General features: G+C 45.0%; 1 protein-coding gene across 10 annotated transcripts in view; it reads right to left on the bottom strand.

Moving 5' to 3' along the window:
- LOC130191401 (cAMP-specific 3',5'-cyclic phosphodiesterase 4D-like) overlaps positions 1-20,968 on the bottom strand; it is a 47,583-nt gene that overhangs the window by 9,816 nt on the left and 16,799 nt on the right. For 9 of the 10 annotated variants that reach the window (XM_056411040.1, XM_056411043.1, XM_056411041.1 and 6 more), the window contains 8 exons: positions 17,194-17,385; positions 15,446-15,482; positions 15,264-15,340; positions 14,502-14,551; positions 9,672-9,784; positions 729-822; positions 256-434; positions 1-97 (listed from right to left, as the gene is read on the bottom strand). The exon at positions 1-97 is cut by the window's left edge and continues 2 nt beyond it. In XM_056411040.1, the coding sequence (XP_056267015.1) occupies positions 1-97; positions 256-434; positions 729-822; positions 9,672-9,784; positions 14,502-14,551; positions 15,264-15,340; positions 15,446-15,482; positions 17,194-17,385 (839 nt within the window). Of the gene's footprint in view, positions 98-255; positions 435-728; positions 823-9,671; positions 9,785-9,870; positions 11,239-14,501; positions 14,552-15,263; positions 15,341-15,445; positions 15,483-17,193; positions 17,386-20,968 lie in introns of those variants that run through there. The other variant, XM_056411048.1, reaches the window with a different exon arrangement.

The raw sequence follows: 20,968 nt of genomic DNA, 5'->3' as shown, positions 1-20,968 counted from the left end.
GGAATATAGTGAACATCATGACCGTCAGAGGCCGGTTCCCGGAGAACTCTGCGATTTTAAATACGTTACGGCCCCATTTATTCACGTGCTCGAGCTCCTGAACAAAAGGATGAGATGCACGATTAGAAAGAGAAACCTCCCGATTCCATCCGTCCTTCTTCTCCTTCATTCAGTACGTTTCGGGTCGTGTGCGCTGCGTCTACGTGTGTGTGACGTGTCAGTCGCCGCTCCGTCGGTCAGGACCCACAAACACACCGTCGCTAGCTCGTCCTCGGTCTCCGTCTTGACTCCGAAGCGAGCGATGCTGGAGTTTGTGAGGCTGGAGGAGTGCTGCAGCTTTTTCACCCCAATGATCTCAGACATGGGCTTGTTCTTCTTCTTCTTCTTCTCCTTCTGCGACTGAGGGGTGGGCATCTCCACCTCATGCTGCTTGTCTAGAGAAACGCAGTGAGACACCAGCGGGAGGAGAACGTGAGGACGACGACGCCGTGATGTTGGAGCGGTTCAACCAGAGACATAAAGTGTTGGCTGGATTACGTATTACAACTAAATCCAGGTGGACGTAAAAAAACAAACAGATTCATTGTTCTGGCATTTTAAACAGTTTCAGAAACGTATGCTTGGCCACATCGAGCCTCCGTGGAGCTCGGCATCGGATTAATTTACTCAGAGAAAAGGAGATTTATTTTTATTCCAGACCAGTGAGTCCGTCGTGTGTCATCACTCACCGAGGAAGGTGCTGGAGATGAACTCAGACACCTGGTTCCCAGAGCGGCTCATCTCTGAGAGGTGACTCAGCTCCCTGTTCAACATCCTTTTGAACTGAAAGACACACACACACACACACACACACACACACACACACACACACACACACACACACACACACACACACACACACACACACACACACACAGAGATGAGCGGTTTCCCAGTGTGTAATACAGGGCAGAAATATCACAATTTCCAGCTGATACCCAGGTACCACACACATATGAATAAATATTTCCCAATAATAACACAGAGACTACAAACACAATTTAAGAGACAAATACACTTTGCCTTTTCCAGTCCCATCTCAGGAGCTGCACCAGGAACGTCACCATTCCTGGTCAGAGTGCTCCTGCAAGGTGTGAACATGACCACAAACACAATTTCACACGTTCTTTAATTTCTATATTTCTGTTTTCTCTGCCGCACCGTCTGCTCCTCCCCGCCTCTCGCTCACCCCTCTCTCTCTCCCGTCTCCCCTGCCTCCTGTAATTGGAGTGGCAGGCCCCACATTTAGCCGCAGGTTTTGATTTGAAGACCGAGCTGATTGACGTGGAGGATGCTTGAAATCAGGGCCGTTCTGAAGTGGCTGCCGAACAACGGCAACAAAACGGATTGGGGGAAAAAAAACTCCTGCACAAAAGTTGCTGCTTTGTCTGATTCATTCTGGCTTCAGCCCAAATGCACAATTTATGTATGTTGATTAAGTACACATCAATATTGATCACTTAAAAATAGACCATTACGTCACTGCAGAGTGCTCTCTGCATAATGGCGTATTGACATCCTATTGAGTAACACCCACGGGTGTTCATTGGGTGGCTTTTAAAATGGAGACACAAGGCAGAGAGCCATCTGTGCGGGGCAAATACAGGACATGTAGCGCTGTAATAAAGAGACACAGAAAGTATTTATTACTATAAAGAATAAGAGATAAGATCACTGAAAAAATAATTCAAATTGTTTAAAAATGTTTGGCTGAACTGAAAACCATCCCCCATAACATCGATAAAATGTGGAGCATCTGAACTACCGAGAGGATTGTTGACCTCAAGTCTTCACAGAGCTCTAAGAGTTGCTGATTTATTCCAAAGAGATTAAAATAGCCCAAATAACCGGTGAGAGTTTAACAATTTACAGGTAAAAATGTCTGCGCTTTTTAAATCACATTCTCTTGAAGCTGTAACTCCGTGTGTTCCTCTCTGCCAGCCACGTCTACGCCTTTCAAAGTACAGTGCGGGCGTTATCAGCCCTCTCCATCGCAGATGCATCAAAATGGATGATGGATGCCGAAATGTCACACCTCCGAAGCTTTGTTCAACGGACGGCACGTTGGCGAGGAGCACGGCGAGTGCTTCCCATCGGTGGTCATATAACCCTGCATCCAAACGTGTCAAGGATGAATCTCCGTGACAAAAACACTCTCCAGAAATGAACAGAAACAACCCCCTGAATAATTCATTGAAACAGACCGATCCGAGACCACGTCTTACCTTTATATATCCCCAGGACACAGAGAGCAGGTAATTAGCTTCAGGCATTTTGACCGACGAACACCGAAAGAGGTCCAGGAGCAGAGAGGTGCGGGTCTATCGCCCGAAATGCAGTTTGGATGATGAAAGCGCGCTAGACCGCCAGCAAAACAAAAACACGTCCGCAGCTCTGGCCGAGAGGAAAGACTTCAACCTGAAGAGCGCTCGCAGCTCGGTTCAGTGTCCACAAACGAAGCGTCGCGTTCCACAGGAAGGATCCCATGTTGCAGGAAGCAGAGGAGAGGAAAAGAGGAGAGGAAAAGAGGAGAGGAGAGGAAAAGACCAGAGGAGAGGAAAAGACCAGAGGAGAGGAGCGGCGGGAACGCGGCTCCCCAAAGACCCGCCGAGACCACGCACACTCACACACTCACACACACACACACGCTCGGATACGGGGACGCACTGCCGAGGTTGTGAATAATTGACGATGGTGCGGATGTTGGTGGATGCCAAAGCGCCAGGACAACACACACACACACAACTAATCTGTCAACAGCTCCCAACAGGCCTGCCTGCCTCTCCGCCTCTGTGTGTGTGACACGAGCTCCCATGTGAAGAGCGAAAAAGACGCGTCTCCTGCCGTGTCACACGACGGCAGCAAATCAGAATCATGGAAGAAGTGTGAGCTCATCATCCCCTCTGATTGGCTTGGATTGCAACAGACTTGAGGTCACCTGCTGTGTGATTGGCTGAGGCTAAAGTCTGTGGAAAATCTACCTCTTGTCTTCCATTCCTGCAGTGAGGCAGGATGTGGGAGTGCATGTGTGTGTGCGTGTGTGTGTTCATTTGTGTGTACGCAAGACATATTTGCGTGACATGCACTAGTTCATGTGTGTCTGGGTGTTAGCCGACCTCACCTTCTGTTCAGTACGACGTACAACTACAGGTTACCTCATCGAACAAAAGCAAAAGGCTGAGGTCATCTCTCACGCCGGCGTGGGAGATGAGTCACAGTCACTTCCCCGTTGAGATGACGTATCGCATGAAAACCGATTCATCTCGCCAAAAGAACGAGCGCCACGGTCCTCTGAAGTGGGCTCAGTGGAACATGAGCTGAAGGCTCAGTGTCCACGCCGCTGCTGCGTGGACACTGAGCTCAAGAGGTCGTCCCTTTGGTTGGAAACAACTCGCCATGAAGTTATAGAAAAAGCAGATTCAACTGAATTCGTTATGCTGTATCGGCACGAGTGTAACAGAGACAATATTGCTAACGCATTAAGTAACTAGAATGGGCACTTGGTAGAGCGCATACCTTCGCATATCACAAGATTGGGCATTGAATTATGATCATTTTGGCATTAGTTGCATGCCAATTGGATAAAAATTGACCGCGCTATGGTAAAAATAAGATTTTAACCTATCTATGACCTTGACCTTTGACCCGATTGATCCCAAAATCTAATCAAATGGTCCCCGGATAATAACCAATCATCCCACCAAATGTCATGCGATTCAAGAAGATGTTGACCTTTTCATGACCTTGACCTTTGACCCGATCGATCCCAAAATCTAATCAACTGGTCCCCGGATAATAACCAATCATCCCACCAAATTTCATGCGATTCGGTTTAAAACATTTTTTGTTATGCGAGTAACACGCATACAAATAAATAAATAAACTAGAATGGGCACTGGGTAGAGCGCATACCTTCGCATATCACAAGATTGGGCATTGAATTATGAACATTTTGGCATTAGTTGCATGCCAATTGGACACAAATGTATCGTGCTATGGTAAAAAAAAGATTTCGACCTTTCCATGACCTTGACCTTTGACCCGATTGATCCCAAAATCTAATCAAATGGTCCCCGGATAATAACCAATCATCCCACCAAATTCCATGCGATTCGGTCCAATACTTTTTGAGTTCTGCGAATAACACGCATACAAATAAATAAATACACGGCGATCAAAACATAACCTTCCGCATTTTCAATGCGAAGGTAACTAGAACGGGCACTCGGTAGAGCGCATACCTTCGCATATCACAATATTGGGCATTGAATTATGAACATTTTGGCTTTAGTTGCCAGCCAATTGGATAGAAATTGACCGCGCTATGGTAAAAAGAAGATTTTGACCTTTTCATGACCTTGACCTTTGACCCGATCGATCCCAAAATCTAATCAACTGGTCCCCGGATAATAACCAATCATCCCACCAAATTTCATGCGATTCGGTTTAATACTTTTTGACTTATGCGAATAACACACATACAAATAAATACACGGCGATCAAAACATAACCGACTGTGGCTTCATCGTGGCAGGAATGTTCCCCCGGACTCTGCAGGGAGCACGTGCAGCGCGTGATTTGATACGCAGCGTACAGCTCTACGAGCGGAGCGCGCATCCGAAACGCAGTCAATCGTGATTATTACATTTTCAAATCAAGATTGTGATTAATATCTGATAAATTGTGCAGCGCACCCCTAAATTAGACATGTCGTTATTATACAATATATTGATTGTGGATGACGTATCAATCATGGGGCAGCATGACGGAATAAAGCGCAGGCGCGCTCATAACATGTCGATCAGCTTCATCCTAAATAAGGAACACAGTCGGTTCACGTTTCCGTTTCTTGGCGTGTGTGTGAGCGCATGCGGTCACATGCTCGTGTCATGTGACCGTGATCGTCCAGCGGCCTCGTGGATTGGAAAGGGACCGGACGCGTCTCTGCCTACTTTACACCAGCCTGCATGTGAGTAATGTACAGCTACGCCGGAGCAGATGAGACGGCCGGCTCACCGAGAGCCAGCAGCTCGGATTGACTCAGAGCCAAGCAGGCCAGCACAGGCCCCACACACACACACACACACACACACACTCCCTCTGTAACACAAACACACACACACACTCCCTCTGTAACACAAACACACACACATATTGATAGCTTAGCCAAGAGGTGTGAACACAAACTATTGGGTTGGAATTGGAAAGTGTCCCACCGAGCGTAGCTGTGACCAGAAATACCCGCTCCCTGCGGTACACAGCCCCCCCCCCCCACGACACCTCCAGATCTCCGTTTTCAACGAGCGCGGTAAGTTTGCGCCTCATTCACGATCGTTACAAAATGTGGAGAAGAACATCTACACTACCGTTCAAAAGTTTGGGGTCACTTAGAAATGTCTTTATTTTTCAAAGAAAAGCACTGTTTTTTCAATAAAGATAACATGAATCAAAAATACACACGATACATTGTTAATGTGATAAATGACTATTCTAGATGGAACTGTCTGGTTTCTAATGAAATATCTCCAGAGGTGTATAGAGGCCCATTGCCATCAACTATCACTCCAGTGTTCTAATGGTACATTGTGTTTGCTAATCGCCTTAGAAGACTAATGTCTGATTAGAAAACCCGTGCAATTATGTTAGCACAGCTGAAAACAGTTATGCTGGTGATATAAGCTATACAACTGGCCTTCCTTTGAGCTTGAAGTTTGTAGAACAAAATTAATACTTCAAATATTAATCATTATTTCTAACCTTGTCAATGTCTTGACTATATTTTCTATTCAATGTTCAATACATTTGATAAATAAAAGTGAGTTTTCATGGAAGACACAAAATTGTCTGGATGACCCCAAACTTTTGAACGGTAGTGTACGTGTGTCGGGAAGCTTCAAGGTTTATGCCATTTGTTGCACTATCGAGTTAATATGCACTGAATATTTGCACTAGTTTAGCAACCCCAGAAATATATATTTATATCTCCGCATTATTTATAACCTGTATATCATGTATTTATTACGATACTTTCTGTTGCACTTCTGGTTAGATGCCAAACTGCATTTCGTTGCTCTGTACTTGTACATGTGTAATGACAATAAAGTTGAATCTAATCTAAAGGTGAGGGGTGAGGCCTCGGTACAATACAGTTACAACGTTCACAAATAAAAAATAAAAAGATAAATCGATAACAACGGAGAAAAGCTTTTGAGTATAGTCGAGGTACCGACACTCGGAGACTAAAAGAAGCTTCATCCAAACCCGAGCTCAAAGAAAGAGCCGAACACAACTATTACAAATGAAAGAGCAGCACCCTCACATGAACTGAGCAGCGGTTCGTTTGCCCATCGCCTCCCGAGAGCCGCGGTAACAAAACGTTTCATGTGTTTGGAATGACAGAACAATGATTGATTATGAACTCTTTTTTTAAACCTAAAGAAGCGGTTTACCCGGCTGGGATCTCCACAGGTGCATCAGCTGATATCGCAGCATGCACACAGACACACTGAGGCTTTAGGTTGGACACAGCGTTCTTACACATTTTGACCAATGGATTTCCAGGACTTTAAATCAAATTTCCATGACCAAACTGAAATCTCGGTTTAAACATGAACAATTTAGAAAATGTTGCGTATTGAGAGCGTCCGCCGGCTTATATTTTGACCGTCTTTCCTTAAAAAACATATTAATTATTTCAAACTCGGCGTAAATGAACATGTGATTATAACAAATTTCCAAGACTTTTCCCAAACTTTTATGATTTAAGTTTTTTCCAGGCCTGGAAATGACCATTTAAAAATGCCATGACTTTTCCAGGTTTTCCATGACCGTACGAACCCTGTGTACGGTATGTGTGGCCGTGAGATGTTGGGGAGGGTTTAGTTACTGCATGTGTCACTTTGGATGACTCGACCTTTACCTCACCGAGGGATGCCTGCATTGAAAAGATTGTTGAAGATTAACCCTCCTGTTACCTTCAAATGGACTAACATATTTGACCCCAGCAGTTAAAACCTCCAGATAATGATTAGAATTAATATTGTTTCCAAAGTTTAAGTGTGAGGTACTTTATGTTTGTTTGTTGACTACCTAAATAGCCCTTTAAATAAATAAAAAAGTTGATATTTCTTATATGTTTTACACATTGAAAAACAGCCTGGGGTCAAATTGACCCGAAAAACACCGATGCGTACGAGTTGTGTTCAGGACATTGAAAACATATCATCGTGTGAATTTGATGTTTTCCCAGTTATTACCAATAAATTAGGAAAAGTCATGAAATATGAAGCAAAACAAATGATGTCAATCATTTTTTTAGAAACTTCAAACATTGAATGGGGTCAAATTGACCCCAAAGGTCACAGGAGGGTTAAAGTATTTTGGCAGTGTGTTGTATCGTAACATTGTCCATGTTTCACCCCCTGATGAAATGATGGTTTCTTCTGTACATGGACCCCGTTCATCACACCAGCACATCGTATCTTCACTATAGAAACCACTCTTTCTACATCTGAGTGGGGTTGAATCTTAGAGGGTTACTTGTCCTACGTTGTCTCTGGAAGTGAGCAGATGACCGAGAAGAGGCATGTTGATCAAACTTGATGGGCACACACATGGCCAGAGGAAGAGCCGCCCACACAGAGGGTGGACCTGTAACCACGGCGGCGCCCTAAACTACAGCCACCAGATAAACCACCGGCGCAATGCTCGCCTCCACAGAGACACGTTGTCTCAAAGGTTGTGTAAAATAGATTAATTGTGCTACATTTCTTTTTAATTGTGTATTCGTAGAGTGTGTGTGTGGCTGCAATAATAATATTAAACATGTCTTCTGCCTGAGATCCTTTTGGTCAAACAGGCACGTCACCTTGTTTGACCTCCTGTGAGAGCAGCCCTGGGCCTTGATGCAGTAACTCTGGGAATGCTTCTATTCGGAGGTGTGATGCATTATTTCCCTCGGTTATGTCAGACTCTGATCGGGGTTTTTACTTTAGGATGTCGGAAGCAGACACAAAACAACAGCAGCTGCTCGAGGGGACTGGACCGGGCGAACGCACTCGTACGGCTGGTGGTGGACAAAGGAATGTCACTGGAAGTCACCTTCACACACAATGAGCTGCAGGTTCATTCCTCTGACATCAAGGGGATTACATTCTGCACTTTCTTTTTAATCTCAGAATGTCCATCATTGATGAGTTACGGCTCATGTTTAGTGTTGCTCAATGAAAGACACAAGTACAAGCTGTGTGTGTGGGAGGTGTGGGGACTGTATTACCTTTGATGTGTGTGTGTGTGGAGTGAGACAGCAGGCTGGTTGGGCCTGTAGCTGTTGCCATGACAACCAGAGATAGCTGTCCCGGTAAATCATAGTGAGGCAGCGCACGTTACGTTTTTTTTTCTTCTTCTTCTTCTTTTAATCTTTTAATCTTTGACATCAGGTAGATGTCCCGGTGGTGCGTGCGCCTTTCAGTCGCTCCTTTGTCCGTCCGTCCTCCCTGCCTCTCGTCTTGGTCCACGCCCCCTTGTGTGACATCACTGCATGTGACATCACTAGAGCTGCTCAGCATTCAGAGTGGCACAGCAGCCTCCCTACACCCCCCCCCCACATACACACACACACACTGGAGGCAACTGAGCATGCTCACAATACAACCCCCTGCCTGCATTATGATGCACTGACACATACAGATAGTGTAACACACACAGTCCACTGTGCACTCTGATGGCTGGGTGCTGAAGAGCCATCCAAACACATCATATAAACACAACCAAGTCATGATTCTAGAAGAAGTGAGAGTGACCGCTAAGTGGATAAACACGTGACAGACGACCGAGGAGAAGGGCTCGATGGCAACACAGCCGGTTGCGCACAGAGGATGTGACGCCTGTTCAACACGATATCAAAAAGTCGAGCTGCCCATCAGCTCGGCATGTCAGCGAACAATAGACGCCGCTCCGCTGCTGCAGAGGGATGCTATATTTCTTCATAGATGTGTGGAAATGCAACTGTAGGTTGTGGACGGATGACAAAGTTTGCTTGAAGGATGTTTTAACGAGCACCTCCCTTATCGGAAGTTAACCTGTGAGGACAGTGTCAGTTTATGACGCCCACAAATACAACCTGTTACCTGTAATAAACACTGAATGTAAAATATATAGAACATAATAGTGTCACCTTAACCCTCCTGTTACCTTTCGGGTCAATTTGACCCCATTCAATGTTTAACGTCGGTGTTCTTTGGGATCAATTTGACCCCAGGCTGTTTTTCACTGTGTCAAACATATAAGAAATATCAACTTTTTAATATATTTAAAGGGCTATTTAGGTAGTCAACAAACAAACATAAAGCACCTCACACTTAAACTCGGGAAGCAATATTAATTCTAATAATTTTCTGGAGGTTTTAATTGCTGGGGTCAAATTGACCCCGAGGGTAAAATATGTCAGTAAATGTGAAGGTAACAGGAGGGTTAAACAGATTAGTCTGTATACTATTCATTACTCATGAGCCACAAACGAAAACACACCGCAGTGACTCCTGGCCAGCAGCTTCTGGACGCGTTTCAATAAATCGCAAATACAATCATGTCGGCCTCAATAATGAAACTGTTCTTCTGTGTGTTCATCTTACCTTGTTAGAGGCCATCTCGCTGACAGAGTGTCTTGTCTGCAGCGTCTCCAGCTGGTCCAGACACCAATCCAGCTCCTCCAGGGTCTCAATGGCCAGTTTCTGGTAGGCCTCCTCTGCAGGGGCGAGACAGGAGGGCAAGGGGTCAGTAAGGGCCCGCTTCAGAGGGCTAGTGGACGGTCCAGGCCCCGGGGTCTCCTACCCCACATGCAGCTAAGCTGAAGACACATGGGTGACTCTTCATACTGGACGGGTGAGCCAGCTGTGCGGGCCCGGTGGCGGTCCTGTATCCTAACCCACAGATGAGCGGTCTGTGGGTTAGGGCAGCAGCAGCGGAGCTCACGGATTCCCTCGAAGAAAAGAAACCTCCGGCGCACTTCGAAAAGTTCAAATCCTGGATCCTTCCTTTTAAGTCGAGATACGATCCCAGTGAGTACGGTCGCACGTGATGAATGTCAAGCGGCCAGTGTGAGTCAGTTCTGGGTGTCCAACTGAATGTTACCAGTAAGAAAACCACACCGAAGAATCCAGACCGCAGAGCGCGAGGAGCAACAGCGACGTCTCAGAGATCTGACCCAGGCGGACTCATCCACGATCCCTCCAGACACAGCACACACGTCACACTCGGGCATCTAGTGCCATCTAGCATTGGTGAGAGAGATGTGATTCCAGTCGTGGAGCAGGATGAAGAGCAGTCTGCTGAGCAGGCCCATGGCTGCCAGTGTGGGGATGGTGGGAAGACGGGGGGGACGCTGGAAAAGAGGATCCAGTGAGAGACTCAGAACCGGGCGAGATTCATCTCAATACTGTCCGGCAGGGAGCAAACACCGGGCGGTTTGCAGCATCCTGACATGGTCAACAAATACAAAAACATCTCAACACACACACACACACACACATCAGACGAAATGCTAACCATAACACATCATGATTTTGTCTTCTTAGCCTCTCTGGGAATGGAAGTATCCATCGCAGCCGGGACGCGAGGGGTATAATCCGGTGGCGTGGGTAATGCTTCCGATGGATTGTGTGTGTAGGGGGTGGGCTGCTGTTGCGTCGGCGTCCCTGGTAGCCAAACGTGCTGCTCTCCCCAAGCTGTGCATAAAGCCGGAGAGGACCGCACCGTGGATGGGGAAGGGAGAGCGACAACACGCGGACTGGAGCGACGGAGGAGCGGAGTCAGAGCCGGGAGCTCCCCGCCATGCGCGCGACCGCACGGGAACGAGACGTGTTCGCCGTTCAGCACGTGACCACACGCCGCAGGTGACCACACGCCGCAGGTGACCACACGCCGCAGGTGAACACACAGGTGGCCGACGACACGGCGACGAATGGAGAGCGTCGGCAGTCCGACGTCAGAGGATCCTGTGGTTTCTTTGTTTGTGTGTGAATATGGAGACATGCCTCCCTCGATGTCAGCCGACGTTGACGGGAAAGTGTCACCTTGTCAGAAGCCAATTAATACCGATGCTAATTTAGGAAAGCGCGGGCTTGTCATGCTGAAGGGGGCTCCTTTCAGCTGTGATTCAACGACACACACAGAGGAAACAGTTCCACAGCAAAGAAGAGGAGGACCACATTTAATCATATAATATAAACATTTCAGTTTGCATTTAGACCCCCTCACCTCTCCCTTGTTTTATTTTAAAACAATCTTTTATTCTGGGACAATTCATTTGCATACTACTTGATGCAAAGTGTATAGGTCTGGAATGCATGTCTGGCTTTCTTTAACCCTCCTGTTACCTTTGGGGTCAATTTGACGTTTCTAAAAAAATGATTGACATCATGTTTTTTGCTTCATATTTCATGACTTTTCCTAATTTATTGGGGACAACTGGGAAAACATCAAATTCACATGATGATATGTTTTCAATGTCCTGAACACAACTTGTACGCATCGGTCAATTTGACCCCAGGCTGTTTTTCACTGTGTAAAATATATAAGAACTAGAATGGGCACTCGGTAGAGCGCATACCTTTGCATATCACAAGATTGGGCATTGAATTATGAACATTTTGGCATTAGTTGCATGCCAATTGGACAAAAATGTATCGTGCTATGGTAAAAAAAAGATTTTGACCTTTCCATGACCTTGACCTTGACCTTTGACCCGATTGATCCCAAAATCTAATCAAATGGTCCCCAGATAATAACCAATCATCCCACCAAATTTCATGCGATTCGGTTCAATACTTTTTGAGTTCTGCGAATAACACGCATACAAATAAATAAATAAATAAATACACGGCGATCAAAACATAACCTTCCGCATTTTCAATGCGAAGGTAAATATCAACATTTTTATTTATTTAAAGGGCTATTTAGGTAGTCAACAAACAAACATAAAGTACCTCACACTTAAACTTGGGAAACAATATTAATTCTAATAATTTTCTGGAGGTTTTAATTGCTGGGGTCAAAAAGGGTAAAAGATGTAGGTACATCTGAAGGTATCAGGAGGGTTAAAGGGCACATGCTCACCATGTGTGCTTCAATGCATGACTATTGAGTGTATGAGCAGGACCACTGGCATCTCTACACCTCTGGTGTCACCTCCTCTTCTCTAACATATCCCCCCCTCTCCTGCTTCATTGTCTTTGACGACTCCCTCCCTCCCTCCCTCCGCTAGTCCCCTTCCTCTCCCACACTCCTCGTTTCCTCCGCTGATCTCTGCACATCCTTCCTCCTCCTTTTATTGTCTCCTTTCCGTCTCTCTCCTCTTTCTTCCCCTCAGTCTCTCTTCCCCTCTCTGTCGGCGGCTGGGGCGCGACTCTTTCTGACAGCAACTGCACTGACGTCAATGACATTCTTCTCGTGCTTAGTGCGACATCAGACACCGGCTCGGAGAGGCCACTCTGCTGCACAGACGCAGGGCTGCAGCCAAACTCTGTGCCGGAGCGGCTCGACAGTGAAGTCGGACTGCGAGAGGGAGTGGAGGAGCAAAGAGGAAGAAGGAGGGACACATGCCGAGGCAAGAGGAGAGCGGAGGCTGGACCGCGAAGGAATAATACTGATGTGATATCAATTGTTCAGATGAGTCACACATGTTTATGTTTTCAGCCCACAGTCTTGAATATCCAGCAGCTTTCGTTAGATTTTAAGACAGAATAAAGTTTATTCCCCTCCACATGGAGCTTTTTAAAAAATGAGTTGATGTCCTCAAACCAATGCTGTGGGAATTTAAAATATATAGATACAAGAGAAATGATAATGTTTGTAAAATATCCATCTTTAGTGCCTTAACCCTCCTGTTACCTTTACATTTACTGACATATTTTACCCTCGGGGTCAATTTGATTCCAGCAATTAAAACCTCCAGAAAATTATTAGAATTAATATTGTTTCCCAAGTTTAAGTGTGAGGTACTTAATGTTTGTTTGTCGACTACCTAAATAGCCCTTTAAATATATTAAAAAGTTGATATTTCTTATATGTTTGACAGTGAAAAACAGCCTGGGGTCAAATTGACCCCAAAGAACACCGACATTAAACATTGAATGGGGTCAAATTGACCCAACAGGAGGGTTAACTCTGCCACATATGGAAAGAGAGAACTATTCATCTCAACAGATGAAATGAATATCCTAAATATCCAATGTGATATCATAGAACTCAAAGCCCTGCACGATCAAGGCGGGAGGGACAAGTTGAGTCATTTGGAGTCGTGTCCTCACTCGTATTATGATCAACTTTACATCCACAATAAAGACCAAGATAAACGTCCGTAACATTTTGGATTGAGTGTATGAGCTGTTACATGCTAAAACAATATTATTGAATATTGTTGCTTTAAAAAAACATGTATTATCTCCTAAAATAGGTAAACATCCACTTAACTACTGGTCATTATTCTGAACAAACATCTTGATCTGACAATATCTCAGATAAAGTCAAATACATGTGTGTGTTTATGTGATTCTATTAGTGTCTGCGCACATGATTTTAAGATCATTTTACTAAACAAAGGAGGTATTAACAGTGGAGGTTACATGGTCTTTCCTGCAAACACCAGCCAAGTGTATTGCAGCCGTCTAAGACCGTCTGTGCCATGTCCTCCTGCTCAGTGAAAACTCTAAGTTATTACAAAATTATTGGTTATAAATCATAAACTTACGCTGTATCATTGAACATAAATGTAGATGTAGACCATTTCCACCAATAAAACAAGTATATTGTGACCATTACTCCCACCCACGCAAACTCTGGGCCAATAGAAACTTTGATATGATTGTGACACGCAGCAATAATCTCATCATTTTCACTGTTCATACGATCATTTACTTGAAATGTTGGCTATTAATGCTGCAAGTATAGTCCAAATGAATAAAATAAACTCACCCTGTTTGAAGATGTATAGGTGGTAACATTGCACGTGTCCCTACTGGCTTATCTCATCTCATTTAAAAAAGATTCACATTGAAATCTGTTTTTGTTTATCACTAAGAACTGTTGAAACATTTTAGAATACAAATATGAATCAAGTAACCCTGTTTAGCATTTTCTGTACGAGCACTATATACACATTTAATACATTGTCATAAGCTAATACAAGATGATTTGTAAGTGTGTATTAACGTGCAGTATTTGTCAACAATTACAATGTCTCCTTTGAGGACGTATATTATAGTTATATCTGCTTATAGCTCCATAATCGTGTGCTGCGAACCCTTTATTGAATGTTTGGATACTGCTTATAAATGCCATATAGGAATTCAAATCAAGTGCTACGTCTAATGCTAATAATATTAATTATCCATCGAAAAGTTTATTCCTGACTCCCAGACGACGCACACAATCACACAAACACTTCAAGGACCACATCCACGTACCCGTAAAGGTGGTCTTGGTGATGGGTGGTGGGTTACACATGGGTGATCTCCTGTGGAGACACACACACACACATACACACACACACACACTTAGACGTTTCCTTCCCAAAACAATACAGAATAAGAATCAGAAACATTAATTTGCTAAGTGTGTTAGACACACGAGGAATTTGACTTCGACAGACAAACAAAACAACAACAATCAAAAACAATCAAAATAAATCTGTTCATGAGTTCATCAGCAGGAAGTCTCGACAGCTTCCGCCGGAAACTAAAAACACATCTTCTCTGACTACATCTGGATTAAAACACAGATTAGCACTTCAGTGGCTCTTAAATATCTCTTATTATGGTACTTTTGTAGTTCGACTATGTTGAGGAAATGTTACTTTCTGTATTCTTGTTGTTCTTAGTTTGTACTCTAGGTTGATGCTCTTAAAGCGTCTGCTAAATGACACGTGATGTCATGTAATAAATGATGAGTTTCTACACATGTGGGCAGCCCCGTCTTTTAGACTCTTGCTGCTGCCGCTGCAGTCGGCTGCTCGGAGAGAACAGCAGAGGGCGAGCGGCGCCCGGCTGTGAGGAGCGCGGCGCCCCGGGCGGCGTGCGATCACCTGTTCAGCAGAACATCTGAGTCATAAAGGGACTATGATCAGATGTTATGTCGTCACCTTTTTATACAGTCGCCCCTCCCACTTCGACAGATTTAATTTCTGTTTGAAAAAAGAAAGAAGAACAAAAACAAGCGGTGAAACTTACTTATTGGATGCCCTGTCTTGCTGTATATTAGTTAATGCGCCGAAGTTGTTTCGTACGGTCCGTAAGCTGGCGAGAACCTGAAGGGAGCGGGACAGATCGCGACTGAATCATACATTCATTTATGAACATTGAAAATATGTCGACGGCACAACACATTCATAATAACCGGGACGAGCCCTCACCTGTGCAAACGGCGTTACAATCATATCTTCGCCATGACTGAAAGACACAAAAGACATCGGGCTTTAAAGTCAGCGAGACGTGACGGCGTATGGAGGTCAAGAGGAGGAGGGGCGGGGGGGTGCGGGGGGTCATCACATTACATCAGATTCACCATCTCTGATCCACTCGATCACAGTGACGTGTGCACTCGGCGGGAGAGTTCCGACAGTTTGAGGGGATTCATGGGCGGACGTGTCCCTGCATGTCCTCCCCCCCTCTGCCCGGAGCTACATCCCACAGGCAGTCGTTGTTTCACGTGTTTATTGAGTTATTTACCCAGGGAAACATCAGCCGAGCTCTTCCCTGACACGTGGAGCCGGCGGAGCGTTAGGTGCGTTGTTAAGGGAGTGGACAGCAGCGGCGACAGGAATGTTTAACAGTAAACTTCGAGTCCCCCCCCCCCCCCCCGAGCTGCGTTATGACTGTGAACGAAGTCAACATTGGCTCAGGTGACAGTGGCGTGCGAGTGTCACGGAGCCGTCCTCCTACTGGTCAGTTCCACAAGGCCGCAGACACGCCCACGCACGCCCGCCCGCCGGCACGCGAGAGCTGACGTGCTCGGCGTGAAAGTCAAAAGAGACGCGCTCCGGTCACGAGGGCGACAGAAGGCGAGTCAGGACGACGTGCTCTCTGGGGGCGAGCGGGAGCGTCCCCGTGAACTGGGCTCTCCTGAACATGTCTCTTTGTCAGCTGCTTAGACACATTATTTATTTCGTAACTTGAGTTAGTTGCCTTGTTTATGAAAGAAAAAAAAAACAGATATGAAAGAATGAAGCACAAAAGATGAACTGTTTAACATGGTAACTGGAAAGTGGGTTAGGTCAATGAAGGGTTATTGGTTTAACCCTCCTGTCACCTTTAGGGTCAATTTGACCCCATTCAATGTTTAATGTCGGTGTTCTTTGGGGTCAATTTGACCCCAGGCTGTTTTTCACTGTGTCAAACATATAAGAAATATCAACTTTTTTATATATTTAAAGGGCTATTTAGGTAGTCGACAAACAAACATAAAGTACCTCACACTTAAACTTGGGAAACAATATTAACTCTAATAATTTTCTGGAGGTTTTAATTGTTGGGGTCAAATTGACCCCGAGGGTAAAAGATGTTAGTAGATGTGAAGGTAACAGGAGGGTTAATACTCCAGAGCAGAAAGCTCAGGAGTAAGCTAACCCTAACACAGTAAGGAGGAAGTCGATTTATTTATTTTCATCCTGTCTATTTGTCTTTCCGGCGGTCTGGATAAAAAAACAGCAATATTCTCCATCAATATGTTTATTTCCTGCTGTCCTAAGCTTACAGTCCATGTGACTGGAGAGCCACCAGTGTGTGGAGGAACATGCTATCGATACCGACACCGGCCCAGAGGAGTGGGCTCTGCTGGAAGTATCGTAAATAGATCCACCGCAGCACAGATGTCCATCCCATTATCCTTATGACTTATAGAGACATATTTGGACATTTTTTTAAATGATCAGTCACATAAACTGTGCTTGTGGACACTTTGTTACCAACCACCTTGTTGATGCTACTGGATATAGCTAAGAATAGACGTGACGGCACACAATCAGCTGTTGGTCATGCACACTTCCCACCGGGGCTTCAAGCCCTCGTCTAATAAACAGCAGCAGCCACGTTCAGCACAATCGGGGGGGGGGGGGGGGGGGATTCGGGGGGATTTCACGAAGCGGGAAACGCGTGCACTCACATGTCACTGGCAATGGAGGAGTTTCGGGACATGGACCTGGGCGAGAGGTCGTAGTCGCTGTCGGAGCGGTACAGGAAGGACTCTCTCCGTTGGCTGTGGATGAAGTTGGCCTGCAGGATGAGGCCTGAGCCCGGGCTGGCCATGGGGTCCAGGGGGCTGCGGCCCGACGACGTGCCATTGTCCACGTCGAAACTGCACGGGAAAGGGAAAGAGGAAGGGACAACGACGCAGATATCAGAACATGTACAGCTCATGGTAATTGGTATTGTGATATTAAAAAAAACATTATATTGAGGGTATTTGAAAGGTGAAATAAAACTTTTTTTGTAATGCTCAGCAGTGAAACTCCAGAAGAGGAAAATATATGATGTTCTTTCAACGGTTAAGAGATGAGAGGAAAGATCCGTTGATCGATTCCCATCAGAAGCTGAAATGATGCCACTTCTCCAGTCTTTACATTATAATTCCTTGAAATGTGCACAGCGCGCATAAATAAATAACCTTCTGATGAACCCCCGTCAGAACAGACCGTACGCATGATTCAGTTCAATTCAGTTTATTTGTATTGCCCAATTTCACAAATTACAAATGTGCCTCAGAGTGCTTTACAACCTGTACACATAGACATCCCTGACCTTTGACCTCACATCAGATCAGGAAAAACTCCCAAATAACCCTTCACGGGGGAAAAAAGGGAAGAACCCTTCAGGAGAGAACAGAGGAGGATCCCTCTCCAGGATGGACAGAACAATAGATGTAATGTGACCAGAAGGAATCATTAGAGTTAAAACACATTCAATGAATATGATGTGGCTCGACTATTCATGTCTCAATGACTCACAGGCTTTCAGCGAACGTCAACTCAACCTCAGAGATCTTGATGACTTTAGAGCTCACTCACACAACCCACATGCACATTTCTTTCCGCCGCAGCAGCATCGGCTCCGACATGCGTTTCATGCGTGGCCGATTATCGGCTCCACGGTCACGAGCTGCGACGCTCAAATCACAACGTGACGTGCCCGCCGGATGACGCTCATGAGCCGAACCGTTTTAAATCATAATCACTCAGTCGCTCCTGATCTGGCTGATTATTGGATGGCTGAGATTGGTGGCAGAATAATTAGCAGTGACACCCGAGGTTAGAACTAACCTTCTAAACTAAACTAAACTTCTTAGACCGTTGCACTGTTTTGCACTGTTTGTTTTGTTTTGTATTGTGTTGTGTTGTATATTTTGTGTAAGCACACTGAGAGTCACTTCACCAAGTCAAATTCCTTGTTTGTGCAAACTTACTTGGCCAATAAAACCTGATTCTGAAGCAGTAATATTCATACACGTGCAACCACGAGCGATTTGCGTGAATTAAACTCTGCGCGGGGCCACGGGGAAAAGCTCTGCTCTCACAATGCCACCGACTGGCAGTGTTTCCAAACCAGTGGCCCCATTTCCCACTGGAACGCCGCGCCTTAATCTCCTCAGTGATTGTTGCCCAGGTGATGAGTAACGCCTCGTCGCTAAGGCTACCCAGCAATCCCATAAGGTGATCTGGTGGGGATGCTACGGTCAGGAGGGATTCCCGAACACGCGACACAGAATACGCACAGATGATGCACTCCTTCATCGTCCTCTCCAAAAACAACAACAACAACAACGCATTTAATCCAATAGATCCACAGGTACTTTAAATATCCCCAGATGGAAATCACACCATCAAATCAGCAATAAAAGAAACACAGATTCAAACTAGAACGGACACTCGGTAGAGCGCACACCTTCGCATATCACAAGATTGGGCATTGAATTATGAACATTTTGGCATTAGTTGCATGCCAATTGGATAAAAATTGACCGTGCTATGGTAAAAAGAAGATTTTGACCTTTTCATGACATTGACCTTGACCTTTGACCCGATCGATCCCAAAATCGAATCAAATGGTCCGCGGATAATATCCAATCATCCCACCAAATTTCATGCGATTCGGTTTAATACTTTTTGAGTTATGGGAGTAAAACGCATACAAATAAATAAATAAATAAATAAATAAATAATTCATGCGAAGGTAAAAACTATAATGTTGTTGGTATGTTGATGCAGAAGACGTCCTCAGGACAGCGTGAGTGTGGACATGCGCAGGGTGCAGAGCGCTCGTTCCCACGCTGAACTCAAACGTCGAGCGACTGTGACGCTCCTCGTCCCGACACAATGACAACAGGGACATTTCCATCAGCCGCCTTCCTGTTTACCATCTTGAACTCGCACGTTTTCTCCAGGGTATTTCCCTTCCTCAACAGATGATTCACCGACCTCACAGGTGCGCGTCAGTGTCTCCTTGGATTGTCTTTAGCACGGTTGGTTTGTAGGTTGTGGTTCGAGTTCATTTTGAGAGGAAGAAATGATGATGCCTCTGACGTCTGAAATCAAACGTCTGACCGACACACAGGACATGCCGAGCATATTTTCCAAGGCGGCTCGACGGCTCGACGCTGTGTTGTCTCTGTGTGAAGTCTCCGAGTCGCAGCGGGGAGGTGAGCGTGAGCTCTGGTTGTGGAACGGGATCGTTTGGCTGTCTGCCTCATGACTGAGGGAAGGACAATCGTATTGTCCTCTTCCTGGCCTCTATCTAGCTCTCAGACACACACACACACACACACACACACACACACAGGTGATACGTTCCAATGACTCCCAGCAACTCTCCCCCAGTTTGTCTCATCTTGCTCACAATGTCCTCTCATTCTCTTTTTATATGTTTAGTATTATATAAATTATATATTATAATAATTATATATATATATTATAATACATTATATATATTTAAATTATATATATATATTATTATAATATATGATATATATATTTATATATATATTATAATATATTATATTATAATATATTTTATTATATATTATATATATTTTAGAAATTTCCCCACTGTGGGACGAATAAAGGTATATATCATATCATATCCTATCATATCAGGTGCATGTCAGTCTCATCTCTATATTATCTCTCCACTTAGACAATCCACACAACCGATTAAATCCACACCCTCTCATCACGTCCGGTAATCCATCTGTTTTCTTTGCTGCAGGTGTGAAACACCCACAGACCCATCGGTGACATAGAAACTGTTATTTCAGGCGCAGGTCAGTTCTCCAGCTGTTACGTGTAATTACTGTGCATGGGTGTGTGCCCCGTGTTTACGTACCACACCGACGAATACCACGGATAGAGAGATAGTGGAAGTGCCAAAATGTAACACCCGGCATCTGTTTAACAGCTGATTCATTATCACACTTCCACCGACGTCACAGCCTACACAGATTCTCAGACAAAGTCCACTCAAAGTGTGTGTGTGTGTGTGGAAACAGGATGACTGCCGACACGCCTTCTTTGGGAATGATATTCGCAACTGGTTGACTGAGGTATTACACCAGCGCTGACATCACAGTGGGAACGCCGGGCCTCTTTCTCTGCTCTGACACAAAGCAGTAAGTCACATTTATTTATATGGAACTTTTTTACAGACATAAGTCATAAAGTGAACGTAACACAATATGGCCATACAAGGGGCCGATGCATTACAAGAGGTTTCTTCAGCAGCAGGCTTTGGAGAAAAAAGACAAAGAAAGACAAACGTCAACACCCCTGTAACTGTGTTGTTGTGAGAATCAACAGAAAGCACGGGTACAACTCAGAGGGGATTATGGTGGCGATAGGAAGAAAATCCCGGATTACTTAGAGGCAGAGACAAAAAGACACCACTGCTTA

This window comes from Pseudoliparis swirei, unplaced genomic scaffold (genome assembly GCF_029220125.1).
Source record: "Pseudoliparis swirei isolate HS2019 ecotype Mariana Trench unplaced genomic scaffold, NWPU_hadal_v1 hadal_46, whole genome shotgun sequence".
NCBI lineage: Eukaryota > Metazoa > Chordata > Actinopteri > Perciformes > Liparidae > Pseudoliparis > Pseudoliparis swirei.
This window is presented reverse-complemented; position numbering and strand designations above follow the sequence as displayed.